Source organism: Macaca mulatta, chromosome 16, assembly GCF_049350105.2.
Source record: "Macaca mulatta isolate MMU2019108-1 chromosome 16, T2T-MMU8v2.0, whole genome shotgun sequence".
Taxonomy (NCBI): domain Eukaryota; kingdom Metazoa; phylum Chordata; class Mammalia; order Primates; family Cercopithecidae; genus Macaca; species Macaca mulatta.
In genome coordinates this window covers 11,877,841-11,897,220 of record NC_133421.1, presented here as the reverse complement: position 1 = coordinate 11,897,220, position 19,380 = coordinate 11,877,841, and the positions used below count along the sequence as shown (strand labels likewise).

The 19,380-nt window shown below is 42.4% G+C and overlaps 1 protein-coding gene across 2 annotated transcripts in view; it reads left to right on the top strand.

The window, feature by feature from the left end:
• The window catches only part of MYH13 (myosin heavy chain 13), an 82,735-nt gene continuing 63,355 nt past the window's right edge, over nt 1-19,380 (top strand). The window contains exons 1-3 of one of the 2 annotated variants that reach the window (XM_077970370.1): nt 1-476; nt 12,108-12,158; nt 17,623-17,838. In XM_077970370.1, the coding sequence (XP_077826496.1) occupies nt 17,635-17,838 (204 nt within the window). In that variant the 5' untranslated portion in view covers nt 1-476; nt 12,108-12,158; nt 17,623-17,634. Of the gene's footprint in view, nt 477-10,020; nt 10,049-12,107; nt 12,159-17,622; nt 17,839-19,380 lie in introns of those variants that run through there. The other variant, XM_077970369.1, reaches the window with a different exon arrangement.

The following is a 19,380-nucleotide window of genomic DNA, read 5'->3' as shown; positions in this document are numbered from 1 at the left end:
TTTTTTTTTTTTTTTTTTTTTTTTTTTGAGACAGTTTCGCTCTTGTTGCCCAGGCTGGAGTGCAATGGTGCGATCTCGACTCACCGCAACCTCCGCCTTCCGATTTAAGCTGGGATTACAGGCATGCGCTACCACGGCCTGCTAATTTTTGTATTTTTAGTAGAGGCGGCGTTTCTCCATGTTGGTCGGCTGGTCTCGATCTCCCTGCCTCAGGTGATCCGCCCGCCTCAGCCTCCCAAAGTGCTGGATTACAGGCGTGAGCCCCCGCGCCCGGCCCACTGCTGCGGTCTTTTGACGCGTTATCAGCGCTTTGACCCACTCCCTCCCTCCCCACAACTAGATCACAGTTGCCGAGAAAACAAACTTTCTCTTCAGTTCCTGGAAAAATGTATTCATTAGCCTTTGTTGAATGAAGAGCAGACATTCAATAAATTTCGTTGGACAGAATGAACCAGTATTGAGTAGAAAAAGAGCAGGTAAGATCCAACGCTCAGCACAGAAAAAGGAGGAACAAAACTGCGTTTGTAACAACAGCTGACATTTGAAACCCGAAGTCCTTACCTTAATTTCCAAGACTCTAAACCATCTGCTCTTGCCTACCTCTGCCACTACATTCCCTACTGCTGGTTCACTCTGCCCCACTGGCCCACCATCTCCCAGAGCGTATGCATTTGTTTCCTCTGCCTGAAATACTGTCGCCCTTTGATATTTTCACGGCTTATTCATTCACTTCACTAGGTGTCTGCTCAAATATCGCCTCTTCAGAGAAACTTTCCCTGTTCAATCTGTTTAGACCTCACACAGCCACTGTTTCCTTATCCTGCTTTTCTTTCTTTCAGAGCGTTTATCATTAAGTGATATATCTGTTTGTGACTTTGTTTATTTTGTTCTTCAGTAATTAAATTCCTCCCAGCATATAGTAAGCTTTCAGTGAATATTTAATGAATGAATGCATGTTCACCATGTTGCTTGCTCTCTGCAAAGCCCTGTGTATGTATTACAGCTTTGCAATTAACAGTTCCAGGTGGGAATTTCATCATCATTCTAGCTTGGATCATTCTAGGAGATGTCAAACTGATTCCATCTATCCTTGTCTTGGTCAGGCTTGTCTTGTCAGGAGGTTGCAGTAAGCCGAGATCACGCCATTGCACTCCAGCCTAGCGACAGAGTGAGATTCTGTCTCAAACAAACAAAAAAGAATACATAAAACACAGAAAATGTGAAAGGATTTAAACCAAAATTTAGGTAGAGATTTTGAGGACTTTGCCGTGATACCCCCAAACAACCTATCAGGTATAGTGATGGATTTACCACCCCTTGCCCAAGACAGTCCTGGTTTTAAAACGGAAAGTCTCAAGAACTCCCTTAGCCCCAAACAAACTGGCATGGTTGGTCACCTACTTTCAGGTATCCAGGCTCCTATCTTCCCTGTTTTGTTTTACTGCTATGTGGGGAGGAATAAATCTACACAGAAAATTGGCTACATAGAGTGGGTAGAATGACAGGACTAAAAAGACAGTGGGCAGGCTTTGGTAGCTGGTGGGCCTCACCAGACAGCAACATCAAAGACACGAACAACATTGAGGACATTGACTTGGCTCCCAAAGCCCTCTGCCACTGGCAGTGGTTGGTGCGTTTGCCAGAGAAAGCTCATGTTTTTCAAAATCACAGGGTCTCTGTTGACATAGCCTCAATCACTCTCCCCTTTCCTAAACTATCATGTGGTATCCAAATAGTACCCTGCCATGCATTCATTAATTCACTTAATTGCCACAAGAACCTCCTGAGTTACTTATTGTTACCGTTCCCATTCTACAGGTGAGAAAAATGAGGCTGAGAAAGGTTAAGTAACTTGCCCAAATTCAAGTAGCTTAAATGGTGAAGTCAGAATTTGAGACCTAGCATTCTGATTGTCAAGGTCCATCCTTAGTTACTGGATTATCGTGTGGATTTTAATGATGTAAGTACATACTTTTTACTGTGTCCAACAAGCTTTTTTAGGACACATTGTTTAAGACCTAAATGGTAGTAGTTAAAAGTAATCAGTCATACTTTCCATAGCTCTAATGAGGTTTTAAGCAGCTGAAGTAGCCAAAACACACTAAACAGACCCCAAAAAGGGGAGGTAGGAAGCAAACAGCAGGAGACCCTAACTTTCACAGACATGAGTCAAAGCTAAGAAGCCAGGCTGGAAAGTCTCCAATTTACCGAACAGACCTAGCTGGTAGGATTTGTTCTCCGAACACAATGTTCTCAGGTCATCCACACGATCTCTTCATGTTATTTTCAGTGAAGGATGCCTAGTTTATGTGTAATTCTGAGAAGCATGTATAATTCTGAGAGCATTAGTGTCTTACAGGATCTTGTAAAGCCAGAAGCAGCTGTCTTCAAGTGAAAATACAAACTGGACTTGGAGTCAAAAGATGTTTGTTTTAGCTCTCACTCTGCCACTTATTAGCCGTATGATTAGGCACTTATCCTCACCAAGCCTCAGTTTTCCCACCTACGAAACTGTGATAAGTCTCTCTTCTCATTGACATTTAATAATCAATTTAAATCATGCTTTTGATAACCCCATGAACTTTTTGATTTGCACATTTTCAGTATATAAATACCAGAAGTGAAGAAGTTTATATATTCTATTTGAAAGAGTTCTAAACTTGCTCTGTTGAGTTTGAGAGTAAGATGGAAAGGGGTCTAATTTTATGCTTAGTGTGAATTAGATAACCTGTCTAGAACCTCAATTTCTGATTCTGTAAGGTAGGAGTTACTTTGGACAATATTCAAAGCCTCCTTTAGTTCCAGAATCTATATTGTCATTCAAATCTTTAGTTAGGCAATTCAAATATGAATGGGGGCCATTCACCAATGTGCCTGCCCTGTGACTTTCACCCAGAAATTTATATTCCTGGCTGGAAAACTTCCTGCTGCTTTTTGAAATTTCATCTGTTACATAAGCCCTGAGATAGCCTGAGTTGTGAGGGATGAAGTATGATCCCACTATTAGCACAATTAATTGCCCTTTCTTCTCAAGTAGCCCTCTGAGGAGTGACCTCAGTCACACTTTTTTTTCCTAGTCTTATTCGGCCTTGCTACTGCCTCCTTCTTCCCACTGCGCTATCCACATTGACATTTCCTCTGAATGCATCTTAAATAGTGATTTGTGAAGAGATTTGTCCCAAGGAAAATCAGTACAACTTTTTCCTCCTCCTTAACACCTGCTCATTCTTTAATCCCTTGCTGCCACCCCCACCATCCTGCTGACATTGCTGTCAGGATCATCTCCCTGGCCAATCCAATGCCCTGTTCCTGGTCCTGTCTTTCTCCAGTTTCTCTGTAGTGCTCTTCATGATAGCCTCTCTCTTGAAAATATCACCTCCTTTGACTTATTTTGACACTAATAATAAAGTTACCTTCACTTTAGAGTAGACAAAATGATTTTGTAATAAGACTGAAGAAAATTTCCAGTCATAGAACTCCTCTCAGGTTTGAGAGAGGTGGGCTGATAGTGTGGGGTGGGAGCTGTGGACTTGGGGGGAATAGTGATGAAATAGAGATGATGAGACCCCAAAACAAGGAATCTCTCAGAGTTGATGGATATGACTATTACCTTGATTATGGTATATGCATATGTCGAGACTCATCAAATTGTGTGCTTAAGTGCGTACAGCTTTTTGTATATCAATTATGCTTCAATACAACTGTAAAAAAAGAAAGAGAAAGATAAGCCCCTTTCCCCCGAAAAAGGGCCTATGTGAGTAAAACTAGGTGGTGACCAAACTTGTTTCTAAAGATGAAAGTGGTCTTCTTTACTTGATGACTTTTATGTTGCTGAGTAACCAGATGAGTAGAAATGCATGTCTATGGCAGAGCTAAATGATTCCACATAATAGAGGAACAACTGAGTACCCTATGGGTGCAGAGAAATTCCTGAAAGGAAGAAAGGAAAAGACATCCAGCATCAGTGTAAAGAAAAATGGACTTTGTAGAACAGACATTTCTGATGGAAAGAGAGAATTTATTCTGAGGTATATAATATAATCCTCTTCTCTGTCTCCCTTGCAAAATCTTCTGTAAATTCTGCATTGCTCAGTTAGATTTTTGGGGATGGTGGATTATATGCTGAGACCAGGTCAGGGTGGGTGGACACGAAAATATACAGTTTGGCCTGGGCTAGAAGCAGACTACACACAGAGATAACCACATCTAGATGGCAAAGACAGGATTTCATTAGGTCCCCGCATCATCCTCGTGACTTGGGCAGAAACAGAAAAATTTTTTCTGATTTTGCAGCTGAAGGGGAAAGAACTCCAGAGTTGCTAAGAGAAGGGAGGGAGCTCAACCCAGTCAGTAAATGGCAGAAGTAAGCTGGGGACTCTCTCAGGTCTTCTGACTCCAGCAAGATCTTACTGCTTCTCACTTGGTATTTGCTTACTTGCAGAATGAACCTTCTTTATTTTTATTTACTTTTTTTCCTCTTTTTCTGCTTTCATTTCCTCTCCCCATGTCCGCAACACCTAGCCATCCTGTGAGCGCTCAACTTTCACAATAGTTTCAATTATCACCTCTAGACAAATGATATCCCCCAACACAGAGAACGACATCTCTAGCTTTGACATTTCCTTTAAACTTTGAACCCTTATCTGTGCCACATCATCTCACACTCGATATGTCCAAAATCAACACATCTTTCTCCAATTTAGTGTCTCCTCTGGGCTGGTGTCACGGCCCTAAATTCCAGGCTGTAATGAGGGCTGGATGACAGGCAGGATCCTTTGACAACTCCTCGCCCCTCAAACTCAGCAGTCATCAAAGCCCTTTGGGTCCTGCCTTTAGGGGACCTCTTGAGTTTTCTCTCTTTCCTTTTTTTTTTTTTTTTTTTTTGATGGAGTCTCACCCTGTTGCCCAGACTGGAGTGCAGTGGCGCTATCTGGGCTCACTGCAAGCTCTGCCTCCTGGTCTCTCTCTCCTTTTGAACTTCATTTTTACTCTCTATAATTGAGGCCCTCTTCATTTTACACCAATTTTTAAAAAAAAATTCTTTTTTTGAGACAGAGTCTCACTCTGTCACCTAGGCTGGAGTGCAGTGGCGTGATCTCCACTCACTGCAAACTCTGCCTACCGGGTTCACGCCATTCTCCTGCCACAGCCTCCTGAGTAGCTGGAACTGCAGGCGCTCACCACCACACCTGGCTAATTTCTTTTTTTTTTTTTTTTGTATTTTTAGTAGAGACGGGGTTTCACTGTGTTAGCCAATATGGTCTCAATCTCCTGACCTCATGATCCACCACCTCAGCCTCCCAAAGTGCTGGGATTATAGGCATGAGCCACTGCACCCGGCTGATTATTTTTTATATTCAGTGTAAGTGGATGTTAATATACATTGGGTAGATTTTAACAAGTTGATATAATATGGGGTAGGTCCTCAAAAAATAAGCCTAGAACTCACAAAGATCTTAAATAGGCCCTAATATACACTTCTTTTTTTATTTTTTTGAGATGGAGTCTTGCTCTGTCACCCAGGCTGGAGTGCAGTGTTACGAACTCAGCTCACTGCAACCTCCGTCTCCCGGGTTCAAGAGATTCTCCTGCCTCAGCCTCCCAAGTAGCTGGGATTACAGCTGCCTGCCACCATGCTCAGCTAATTTTTGTATTTTTAGTAGAGATGGGGTTTCACCATGTTGGCCAGGCTGGTATCGAACTCCCGACCTCAAGTGATACGCGTACCTTAGCCTCCCAAAGTGCTGGGATTACAGGCGTGAACCACCACACTTGGTCCCTAATACACACTTCTTTTACCACCTGGGGTTTGAAAATTCACTGTTTCTGCTTTGCGTAAATGGGACAGCGTTTAGGCATTGTTAAAACATTACAAGCCCATGCAATGTTCTTCTCCCTGATTCTGCATGATGGACTCAGAGCCACCAGGGCTGGACTCAGAACCACCAGCCACCAGGACTCACAACCACTGCAAAAGCCACCCTGTGGTGCTGTGGTGAATTTTAACACAGATCTGAAAGTACAGGGGCATTGAGGGGTGAAGTCTAAGCATCAAACAGCCTGTCTGCCCCCATGAGCCATCAGAACCTTCCCATTAAAAGGAAATTTTAAACTAAGGTTTTTTCAATAGCCACAAAGTGCTTCTAGGCTGCCAGGTTCTCTTGCCACCACTACATCATATCACCAGTTCTTGACTCATCTTCAAATACATATGTATGTGTGTGCATGAGTGTGCATGTGTGCGTGTGCACGTATGTGTGTGTAATCTGCTCACTTTCCTGCTCACAAACCTCAAAAGGCTTCCCAGTGATCTCAGAATAATGCCTGACTCCTTCCCTGGGCACTGAAAATCCATCACAAACAAGCACAGCCCACTTCTGCCTTCACCTCCGTATTACCCCCGACCTCACCCCAGTCCTGTGCCGTGGCCTGGCTTTCCCTATTGACCTTCCTGAAATATCCTGGGAAGACTTGTTTCCAAGCCATGATCCCTCAGTTCCCTAAGCCTAGAACCTCCTTCCTGTTCCCCTCACCCGGATAAAAGTCTGCCTCCTTTAAGAGACGGGAGAGGAGGGAGGAAAAGGCATGGCTTTGGAATCAGAAATCCTGGATTTCAGTTCTGGTTCAATTGCATACTAGCTATAGGGCCTTTTATCCAATCTCTTACCCTTTTAGACCTCAGTTTCCCCATTTAGACAGTGGGAATAATAATAATATGAATCGTATAAGCCCTTCAGCCTGGTAGAGAAAAATAAATATAATAAAATATATAAAATAGTCATGTAAACTGAAAAGTACTAAAAGATTATTGTTATCTACAGTCACTACTCCCATCCAGATCTCTTCCCTCCTCCAAAATAAATAAAATGTTGTTATCAATAACTATTATAACAATTCTGCTAATATTTTATATATACAACACACTTTGTGGTTTTCAAATATCTTGTACATAATCGAATCCACTGTCCACAATCCAATCAGTTAGGATAGCTTCATCTTGGGAAAATGATTTATCCTTTTCATGTTTATGCACCTCTCTTCCCATCTGCATTGTCACCTCCTGCAGGGCAGTGATCTTCGCTCATACCCCTGTTCCCCATTCCCAGCACAGAGTCTTGTACCGAGTAGGCACTCAAATATGATGTACTTCCAAAAATGAGAGGTTACAGGCATAGGCTCTGGAGCCAGAGAGCATTTGAAACTCATTTCAGCTTCTGACTAGTTGTATGGCCTTGGGCAGGTTGCTTAAACTCTCAGTGGTTGTATAATAGGAATGATATTAGCACCTACCTCACAGGACTATTATAAAGCTTCAGTGAATCAATATGGATAAAGCCTGGCATGTGGTAAGTTCTTAAGTCTTTTTTCTTTTCTTTCTTTTTTTTTTTTTTTTTTTTTTAAATTTGAGATGGAGTCCTTCTCTGTCACCCAGACTGGAGTGCAATGGCACCATCTCGGCTCACTGCAACCTCCACCTCCTGTGTTCATGCAATTCTCATGCTCAGCCTCCCAAGTAGCCAGGATTACAGGTGTGCACCCCCACGCCTGGCTAATTTTATTGGTATTTTTAGTAGAGTTGGGGTTTCACCATGTTGGCCGGGCTGATGTCGAACTACTGACTTCAAGTGATCCACCTGGCTTGGCCTCCCAAAGTGCTGGGAATACAGGTATGAGCCACTGCACCCAGCCTAGTTCTTAAGTCTTAATTATTATCATTAAATGAAACTCAGAGTCTGATTCCATTCTTTTCTTATGACTTCAGGCCTTTCAACACATGAGTCAGGATGACTCCCCTACGAGTCATCTTGATTCATTTATTCACCAGAATGAACATTTGCTGAGCATCTGCTACATGCAAAAGGCAGCACTTCAAATAAAAGCAACTGTGCTTATGCCTGATCATTCTCTATTGCTTTCTTCTGGGCCAGAACTTTGCTATGGATTATGTCCTTCAGCCTTCCTCTCTTGTTTTCTGGAACAGAAAATAAATAAGTTAGTGTTCCAACATCAAATCACCTAGGGAAGTTCCGGGTCTAAAAAAAAAAAGGTATTTATATTTCTTTACTGAAAAGCTTCTCACATCCCTTAATATGCTCATATTTATGATGAATCTCTAACAGGAGGGAATAGAGCTTAACACATTTCTTAAATTCATTTAACCACAGGACCATTTATTTCACAGTGACCCTCCCAATCTGCATTCTTTCAAATCTACTGTAGAAAATACTATTTGGAGGCCAGGCGCGGTGGCTCACGCCTGTAATCCCAGCACTTTGGGAGGCTGAGGCAGGCGGATCACCTGAGGTCGGGAGTTCGAGACCAGCCTGGCCAACATGGTGAAATCCCATCTCTACTAAAAATACAAAATTATCTGGGTGTGGTGGAGCATGCCTGTAATCCCAGCTACTTGGGAGGCTGAGGCAGGAGAATTGCTTGAACCCAGGAGGTAGAGGTTGTGGTGAGCCCAGGTCGTGCCATTGCACTCCAGCCTCGGCAACAAGAGCAAAACTCTCAAAAAAAAAAAAAAAAAAAAAAAAAAAAGAAAGAAAGAAAAAGAAAAGAAAAGAGAGAAAGAAAAGGAAAGAAAATACTTTGTGGAGGTCCTATCTCTACCTACTCCTCCTCTGGTCAAAAATTCACTTTGATTAATGCAAACTGTCTTTTGGAAATGTCCCATCTACATGAAATTCTACCCACTGAAGACTGATTAAGGAACCTTTGATTCAGCAAACACTGATTAGATACAATTTAAACAGATCGCACTGGATTGCAGTAAATGGCTCTAACTTCTACATGTACAGTTGTTCCTAAATAGTCAAACATCACTTATATCTTAGCAAAAAAAAGTAAGAATTGTCACAAAGACCACGTATTTTCATTAGAACTCACCAAAGCTGCATTCAGAACTTATTTACTCTTACTTTAGCCTGATCTTAATTTTGTCATCTCTTTTCCAATTGATAATACAAAATCAGGCTAGTAAAGACAAACTTACCACAGAAAGAAATTATACCTGAGAGGCTGGCCATGAAGGCAAAGATAGAAAATCCAAAAAGTAAGCCAAGTGCAGTGGCTCACACTTGTAATCCCAGCACTTTGGGAGGCCAAGGCGGGAAGATCACTTGAGGTCAGGAATTCGAGACCAGCCTGACCAACATGGTGAAACCCCGTCTCTATTGAAAATATAAAAATTAGCCAGGGGTGGTGGCACATGCTTATAATCCCACCTACTCGGGAGGCTGAGACAAGAGAATTGCTTGAACCCGGGAAACGGAGGTTGCAGTGAGCTGAGATCACGCCAGTGCACTCCAGCCTAGAAGACAGAGCAAGACTCTGTCTCAATAATAATAATAATAAATAAATAAAAGTAGACACAAAAATTCACAGCAGGAACAATTAGGGCAGGCATGGCCCACTAAGAACCAGATCCTTGATGACTTTATTATATCATCTCCCAGAACCCCGGAGTGATCAAGAAAAGCTTAAATTCTATTCAAGATAGTAGGTTACACAGAGCAAGATAATGTAAAATACATTCTGGAAAACTTTTCTTCCAGTAGATTTTTAAACGAACAAATACGTAAATAAGATTGGACGTGTTAAAAGGTCAACCTTAAATTTCCAGAGATTTCTGAGACGAGGAGCACACCATCCCATACCAATACCGGGTAAATGAGGTGTAGTCACTGTCCACACTCTTGATCACCCATTGCTTGACAGAGCATCCTGTGGTTCTGCCCTTCAGTGACCTTCTTAGCACACTCTGCTCCAGTTCCACTCAGCCCCTAGGACTCTCTAAGTCTCAAAGATCTGTGTCCAACGTCAAAATCCCTACACAGCTGACTTGGCATTATACAGCCTCCGCTGGTCATTTATCCAAGTAACTTAACAAGAGTGAGAGATCAGGGCTACGACGCATTTACATCTAACAAGTAAATGGTGATCCCCCAAATATAGCCAAGTTAGAGTGCTGGGCTGGCAGATTTGGGAGTATAAAGAGAGCTGGGGGGTCACACTCCCGAAATTGCTGTGACCGCAGCATCTCTAGGTAAGTGCTCACCAGTGCCCACTTTTTTGCTCCATGTAGCTATAGTTGCACCTGATCAGGTTACCAGTCAAGGCGGGTAGACAACAAAGCAGCCTTTACGGAGGGCCTACTAAGTGCAAAGTCTTGTGTTGAGGACAAGGTTGGAGACAAAATGGAAAGACAAGACAACTGCCTTTCAAGAAACTTTTACACGCTGGGCATGGTGGCTCATGCCTGTAATCCCAGCACTTTGGGAGGCCGAGGCGGGTGGATCACCTGAGGTCGGGAGTTTGAGACCAGCCTGACCAACATGGAGAAACCCTGTCTCTACTAAAAATACAAAATTAGCCAGGCGTGGTGGCACATGCCTGTAATCCCAGCTACTAGGGAGGCTGAGGCAGGAGATTCGCTTGAACCTGGGAGGTGGAGGTTGTGGTGAGCCGAGATCGTGCCATTGCACTCCAGCCTGGGCAACAAGAGCAAAACTCCGTCTCAAAAAAAAAAAAAGAAAGAAAGAAAGAAAGAAACTTTTACAAGGGGTGAAAAGACAAGAATATAAGCAGTTATAAGACAAAAAATATTCACCTGCAGAACAAAACTGAATATAATGCATGATTCCTCCTCTGATTATTCAGGTCAGTGTTATACTGTTCAGTTAGCAAATTACCATGGTAACTTGTGGTATCTCTTCTGTGGTTGCTTAAGCTATTATTTGACATGTTTGTGGTTATTTAATTTGTTTCCCATGTCAGGATTTCTGAAAAATGGTTGTGGGAAGAAATGATCTCCAGCATCTTACCCATCTTACAATGTGTCATAGTCTGATTTGAATTGACTGGTTGGCAGACTGTTCTCACATGGCATATTTTATAGACTTGGGACTGGATTGAGTCTGACAGTGCAATAGCATCCCTCAGAGACTTCTGATGCTTTGAATTCAGGCCACCATCTCTACTGGGGTACTTTCTGTGATAGACTCATAGGGCTGAAAGGAACCTTGGAGATTTTCTGGTGCATCTGATTCATTTTACAGAAGGAAACAGAAGCCCAAAGAAAGCATACCAGCTACTTAACAGAACTGATATTAGAATTTCTGTAGCTCTGCCTCCATATTTTTTTAAACTGAGATTCAGAATACAGTATGTAATACTTTAATTTTTTAAGAAATTTGTGAGAATTTTAGGATACAGTTGGAGATTATTTAAGATGCATTAAAGACGGAGAAGGAAGGAGCCAACAAGGATAGTAAACCAAATCCTAAGTGTCTGTTCCTGCCTAAATGGGGGCTTCATGAAATGTTCCCCTGGCTCCATAAAAGCACTGAATGGTACATAGGACGTTTGCTTAAATTACATTTGATATTGAAAATTTTTCAGACACTCGTTCCTCCTTGAGATAGCCACATAGTTTATAAACTCCTAGAACTCAGCTCCCTTAGTCCCAGGTGACTTTTCAGCTGCCCTACCTTCATCATCTGCAAGGGGAATTTAGAGCATTGAAGAGAATAAAGAAGTCTTTGTCCACAATTTATAACTTTTCTCTTATTGCCAAAAAAAGGTGACTGCCCCTAACCATCCGAGCTGCAATCTGGAGCATTCCTCTCTCTACTTTCTTTCTTCCCTGACCCCTCACATACCCCCAGTCACAAGCAGTTTCTCTAAGTTCCTATAGTAGTTTGTTTAGACTCCTTAAAAATTTGTCTTAATCCTGTTCAAAGACTTATTTGAGCATTCTCCTATCCCTTACTAACTTTTGCATTCCTATAGGGAAGATACTATACTTTCTTCTTCATACTCCCTTAAGGAGCTGACACAGTGCATGGTACACACAGAAGTTTCTCAAGAGAGTATTAATTAAATATTGTAATTAACCAACTACTTAAAGAGTAATGATTTTAATCAAAAGTAAAAATTCAAAACAGCAAGTTTATTTCATTCCACACCGTCTACTGTGTTTCTATTTAAGGTAGATACACTGGAACAAATATAGTTTCTATATTTATTTAAACTCTTTGTAGCTCATTCGGGTTTTTTTTTTTTTTTTTTTTTGGTTTGGTTTTTGTTTCTCAAATTATCCCCAGGAAGACGCTTTATTCCTGAAGGACACTGACCATCACTTGGGAACCAGGCAGGTAAGGGTTATTTTCAGCTTGATCATGAATGCAATCATTGAAATTAGCCAACATTGTTTTACACGTTCTCATTCTTGCTACACGCATAAGAAGATGAAATTGATGAATTTGAAACCAATAACTTAACTATTCTTAACCATAGATTTTAAAATATATACAGGTTTTACCAAAGGAAGAATGGCTTCTCGTATTTGCTCATTACACCAAAATGTACAAAATACGATGCAGAATTTTGACATACAAGCTCCAAGTCAATATACAGTACTTAGTTGGCCCAGAACATGATGTTCATAGGATCCAGATGCAGTTTTCACACACAGGCTAACTTTACTACTCCTTGACCAGACGCTGCACCCCTGAATCCGCACAGCTGCACCTTCCCTCATGCGTAATACTGAAGGAATGGGGAGGGATCCGTTCAATCCTATGCCCGGTGTGGTAATAAAAACCCTATCCCCTTAAAATGTGTGCTTATTAGAGGTAATTCTAGATGAATTGGGACCAAAAAAGGCAAGGTGTCATTGACTCATGACCACATCATTGCTGACAAGACACAGTAGCGGTGAAATTCCCAGGAGAGGGATGAAAGTTGAGAGTGGTGTCATGGTACACAGAGGGTAAACAGACAGAGAGAAACCCTCAGAAGTGGGTGATGGAGATTAGGCAGGCGGGGTTGGTCATCTCAGTTAGAAGGTGCTTAAAGACAGGAACAGAGGTGGTTGAAAGGGCACAGCTATGCAACGCTGGAAGCAGGTCCTGCTCTTGGAACAGAGAAGAGGCTAATTAAGGAAACTCTTGAGGGTGGTGCTCAGTGGGCAGCATGAGTCATGCCTAGAGACTTGGATCAGATCTAGCAAGGTGAAGCTTATCAGTCAAAAATGAATGGTCTTCCCTTGGGTCCCAACTCCCAGTTGCATAAATATAGGAAGAAGATCTGACTTAGCAACTGCGTGCACGGAGAGGATTGAGGGGCTTTGCTTGAAAGGGAGTGGCGCGTCAGCAGTGTGAGACGTGGCTGCCAACAGGCAATCACCACCTCAGGCATGACACCTAGGTCAAGAGAGGTGAGAGCACACTCCAGCAGAGGGTAACATGTGGTTTGGATATCACACTGTAAGAGATTAACAGGAGTGGGTTCAGGGAAGAGTGACCGAGATGGTAAGGGATTCCGAAGCACATCATAGAAGCAGCAAAGGAAGCTGAGGGTATTTAGCATGGAGAAGATAAAGCTAAGCAGGACACAGAGCAGCCATCGAAAGGGTGAAGAGTTGTCACGGAGGAAGGTTTGAACTCATTCTGCTGTTACCAAGGGGTGGAATGAGAAACTATTGTCCTGAAATTACGGAGAGCGAGCTTTTAATTTAAAGCAAGAAGAATTTTTGGCCTATCAAACCTGCTCCAAAAACAAAAGAGTTGTGCCTAAAAGTATTCAACTAGGTTAGATGCACCATTGCAGGAATATGAAGGGAAAACTCAAGCATCAGCTAGGTGATACTACTAGGAGATACTGGGTTCTGAGTCACGGTTAGAGTAAATGAAGGGAGAAAAATCTCTACTTGAAAACTGGCAGTGAGGCCCAGATGGAAAAACCTTGTTTTTCTAGGAGGACTAAAAATATGGCTCAATTATCAGTTATGGCAGCCTTTCCCTGACTTCAGACTTTATTCTTCTATTGCCATCGCAAGTTTTGCAATAGCCATATTAACACCAATACTGTCAATTTGCTTAATATTTTTATTTACATTGATTCGTTTTTTCTTATTTGTTTTTAAAGTTACCTATGTTCTTGCTATATCAGCATTAGCTGAGAAATTTGTAAGATATTTATTTAAAAGCTCAAACCCAACCCCAGACCTAGTGATTATTCACAGCAGGATTCATATGCCCATTTATATTTGAGAAACACTGATTTATATCATAGAATACGTGGATGTAGCACACTTCCTAAACGTTAAGCAAATATTACCCTATTTCTATCAATTCTGATTTTTGTACATTTTTTACAAGTTTCTCTCTGAAATGAGGATGCATATCACAATCTATAGAAAGGAGCACTGCAGTTTAAATTAGCTGCATTTTTTTCTTTATTTGTGGAACTTACCATGTTTTGATAAAATAAGGTAATAGGCTTTAAAATAAGCATACAAATATTAAATTAAGAAATATTTGCCTAAAATTATTTTGTGTACAAGCAATGAGACTGTGCCGTGGTTTTGGCTTTGGAAAAGCAGAGTAGTTTCATAAAAGTAATGCTTTAAACCAGTGGTTCCCAAACATCTCTCTGAGGCCCTTATCAAAAAATTAGTTTCCCTGGTCCCAGTCACAGAGAGTATGTTACAGACAGTTTTGATGTAAATCATCTTCCAACACTTTTGGGTATCATGCTTAACGCTAAGTCAAGCTACATATTATAAGGTTGTAAACCTGTAACCAGTCAGGATTTCCTTATGCAATAGGGCAGCCATTCTCAAAGTGTGGTCTGTGGGTCCTTGTAAAATCCCAAGAACTTTTTAGGAGGTATGTGAGGCTAAAACAATTTCACAATCATACCCAGCTGTTATTTGCCATTTTCACTGCATGAGTGATGCAAAAGCAAGGATGAATAAATGGCTAGTACCTTATTACAAATCAAGGCACGACACCAAACTGCATTAGTAATTACTGTATTCTTCACTACCATACACTTGCACTAAAAAGTTTCATTAATAATTTTATGTGATGAAATGGGAAGTCCACCAAAGTTTGATGGTTGTCTCCTGGAAAAGCACACGTGCATTTGTGTGAGTTGCAAGCTGAACTAGCCACTTCATTCACAAAGCACCATTTTTATTTAAAAGACCAACTAGCAGACAAGCTGTGGTTATTCAGACTTGGGTATTTGGCAAACATGTTCTCCAAAAGGAACAATGTGGTTGTCATCTTGAAAAACTGACAGCATTTGTTATAAATCACAATGTTGTTGGCCGCGCGCGGTGGCTCAAGCCTGTAATCCCAGCACTTTGGGAGGCCGAGACGGGCGGATCACGAGGTCAGGAGATCGAGACCATCCTGGCTAACACGGTGAAACCCCGTCTCTACTAAAAATACAAAAAACTAGCCGGGCGAGGTAGCAGGTGCCTGTAGTCCCAGCTACTCGGGAGGCTGAGGCAGGAGAATGGCGTGAACCCGGGAAGGCGGAGCTTGCAGTGAGCTGAGATCCGGCCACTGTACTCCAGCCTGGGCGGCAGAGTGAGACTCCGTCTCAAAAAAATAAATAAATAAAATAAAATAAATAAATCACAATGTTGAGCCTTCAAATATAAACGAGAATGTGTACAGGAAAACATGTATTTGCCACCATTAGCTTGACAGCTTCCTAGTACTGAAAGAATTTTCAAATGATATCATGGTGGTGATATTAATGATTGTAATTTTTTTATATTGCATAAGAAAATGTGTCCACATTTGGAAATACTATATAATTCAGTGAACCAGTATTTTCCAAACAACCACATATGGGAAGTCCACATATGGGAAAAGAAGCCCACATATGGGAAAAGAAGATCCACTCAAAATGCAAGACAGACTAGTGGATTATAATGTAATGGAGTATGAAATGTTTATTGATATGGCTTCAGATTCCACATTGCAACTAGCCTTTAAGAAACTACCACTTGTCAAGCTTTGGTAGAGTAAGAAGAAAATTCACAATTATGTGAAAAGGTGACTAAAATACTCTTGCCTTTTCTGAATTACATAGCTAAATATTTTACATTTACTCTCACCAAACATACAGCAATGGCATGAATACAGAAGCAGATATGAGAATCCAACAGTCTTTCATTAAGGAGACAGTAAAGAGATTCGCAAAAAAAATGAAAAACAACATTATCCTTCTCACTAATTTTTTTTTTGTTTTGGAAAATATGGTAATTTTTATTAAAATATTTATGTTGGCCAGGCACAGTGGCTCACGCTTGTAATCCCAGCACTTTGGGAGGCCGAGGTGGGCAGATCACCTGAGGTCAGGTGTGTGGGTCTTGGGTAGGTCTGAGATTCTGAATTTCTTAATGAAGTCCTGCCTGAAGCTGCTACATTTCAAGCACCACTCTGAGAACAGGAAGGCACTATGCCAGCCACCCTCAGTGTGGTCCCTGGATCAGCAGTATCTGCATCACCTGGGAACTTGCTAGAAATGCCCATTTTTAGGCTTCACTTCAGACTTGCTGAATCAGAAACTATTGGGATGGGGCCTGTAATCTGTGCTTTAACAACCCCTCGAGGGGATTCTGGCATATTAAAGTTTAGGATCATCGCCCTGGGCCATTTTGCCTCCCATCATCTTGTTATTTAAATAAATGTGACAAATCTTCACGTTCAAGTCATTCACTTTTCACGGGGCTAACCGAAAAGTCTAATAAGAATTATCTGGCCGGGCGCGGTGGCTCAAGCCTGTAATCCCAGCACTTTGGGAGGCCGAGACGGGCGGATCATGAGGTCAGGAGATCAAGACCATCCTGCCTAACCTGGTGAAACCCCGTCTCTACTAAAAAAAATACAAAAAACTAGCCGGGCGAGGTGGTGGGCGCCTGTAGTCCCAGCTACTCGGGAGGCTGAGGCAGGAGAATGGTGTAAACCAGGGAGGCGGAGCTTGCAGTGAGCTGAGATCCGGCCACTGCACTCCAGGCTGGGTGACAGAGCAAGACTCCGCCTCAGAAAAAAAAAAAAGAATTATCAGCATTCCAATGACGATTTTCAAATATTCTTAAGATTTTAGAATGACACAGAGATCACAGGCTCAAACACGATGAGCGATTTAGAAAGTGCTTCCTAGGCCGGACGCAGTGGCTCATGCCTGTAATCCCAGCACTTTGGGCGGTCGAGGCGGGCAGATCGCCTGAGGTCAGGAGTTCAAGACCAGCCTGGCCAACATGGTGAAATCCCCTCTCTACTAAAAATATAAAAAAATTAGCTGGGTGTGGTGGCAGGCACCTGTATTCGCAGCTACTCGGGAGGCTGAGGCAGGAGAATCACCTGAACCTGGGAGGCGGAGATGGCAGAGCCAAGATTGCAACCTGGAGCCATTGTACTCCAGCCCGGGCAACAAGAGCAAAACTCTGTCTGAAAAAAAAAAAAAAAAAAAAAGGAAAGAAAGTACTTCCTGAAGCCTCTTTTATTGGGTTCACCTTGGCTCTAATTGATTCAGACATGCACACATGGGACTGAACTAAAATACTCCCAAAATCGACACTCAGAGGATAAAAAAACAACCTTCATACTTTTTTCTTAGAATAAAATATCCCCTTTAGCTTATTCCCGCTTGCACACTTGAAGCTCCTAGACCTGGCCATAGATCCCTCAGGACCTATGTTCAATCTAGGAGCCTTTGAATCTGGCCACCTGTTTGAATGGAATAAGGGTTGGGGCCCTGCAGCTTCAGTAGTCACCCAAGCACAAGACTCAGCAGTCCCTCTGGTCTTCCCAGCCCTCTGCAGCCATGAGCTCTGATGCAGAAATGGCCATTTTTGGAGAAGCAGCTCCCTACCTCCGGAAACCAGAGAAGGAGAGAATCGAGGCTCAGAATCGTCCATTCGATTCCAAGAAAGCCTGCTTTGTAGCAGATGATAAGGAAATGTATGTGAAAGGCATGATCCAGAGTAGGGAAAATGACAAAGTCATAGTCAAGACCCTCGATGACCGGGTGAGTGTTGATGGCAGATGTCTTCGATAATACGGACATGCTCATTTTTCTTTGGAGTAGAATATTAGAAATTGCATGCTGGTCCTTTGGAATCTGAAGATAGAACAAAACTTAGTTTATCTGCTCTGCGGTGAACTAGCAGGTGAAAGCTGCTATTGCATGCATCTTCCCTCTTGCCTTTTTCCTTCTCCAAGGACTTGGGCTTTGAGGGGTTTCGTTGTGTTTGCTTTAGAGGAAGACAGCAGGTGAGGGCAGAAAAGGTTGGGCTATGTAAGGAAGAGGCTGATACTGGATGGGCCGACCAATTACACCTCTCTGGGCTGTAGAGTGGCTCCTACAGAGGAAGCTCTGGAGCTATTGATGCGTTCAATGTGGAGAATTATCATGTACCATTCAGTACTTACTGGGCATCCACCAGGTCTAGGTCCTAGCATTGATTGCTTTGCAGATATAAGCATACCTCTGCACCTGCTTTCCCAGAGTTTCCCAAAGATGTATATGGCAGGTATGAATCTCATTTCACAAACTCAGGCATATGAGACAGACCTTGCTTTTATTTTTATTAAACTTAGCCTCTGATTCCGGCCCCTTTTCAGTGGGCTGGGACAAATTTTTTTCAGTCACTCTTGGGGTCACTCCACCACCAACCACCTCAGGGATGTGTCACGTTTTCAGAACCTTACACAGTACCACAATGGGGATTCACAGCCTCCCTGGAGGATCTATTAAGAAATAAGCCCCAATCTGGCCAGGCGCGGTGGCTCACGCCTGTAATCCCCACACTTTGGGAGACTGAGGCGGGCAGATCACGAGGTCAGGAGATTGAGACCATCCTGGCTAACACGGTGAAACCCCATCTCTACTAAAAATACAAAAAATTAGCCAGGCGTGGTGGTGGGCACCTGTAGTCCCAGCTACTCAGGAGGCTGAGGCAGGAGAATGGCATGAACCTGGGAGGCAGAGCTTGCAGTGAGCCAAGATCATGCCACTGCACTCCAGCCTGACCAACAGTGCGAGACTCCTTCTCAAAAAGAAAAGAAAAGAAAAGAAATAAACCCCAGTTCTTAGAGGTTCAGGATACATAGACTTTTCTGCCTCCCCTTTGGCTACCTGGGGTGTCTGTCTTTCTTTTTCTAGTCTGGGGTGGTGGAGTGGAAATGCCTCCCTTCCTCAAAAAATTTGGTCTATACCAGCGAAACTCCTTCTTTTTACCTTTTCTGTGAAACTTTCAAAGTTTTCCTAAGGACTTAGGCTTTTGGAAATCAAAATCCAGGAAGTATTAAAGCTCTTTTCCTTTTCTTGACCTATTTTCTATCTTTCCTGAGCCATGGAGTACAGAGCCAGCTTGAATGGGGGAGAAAGTTGGGAAAAACACACAGAAGGGAAAAATAAATAAATAATTTTCTGAAAATATTCAGCAAAGAACCATGATGCACCCCCAAATGTTTGAACTATTAGAGCAGAGGTACAAATAATTATGGGAACCTTGAAGCAATAGGGGAGAGAGGAGATGGGTCATGGAAGCGGTGATGCTAGAGATGA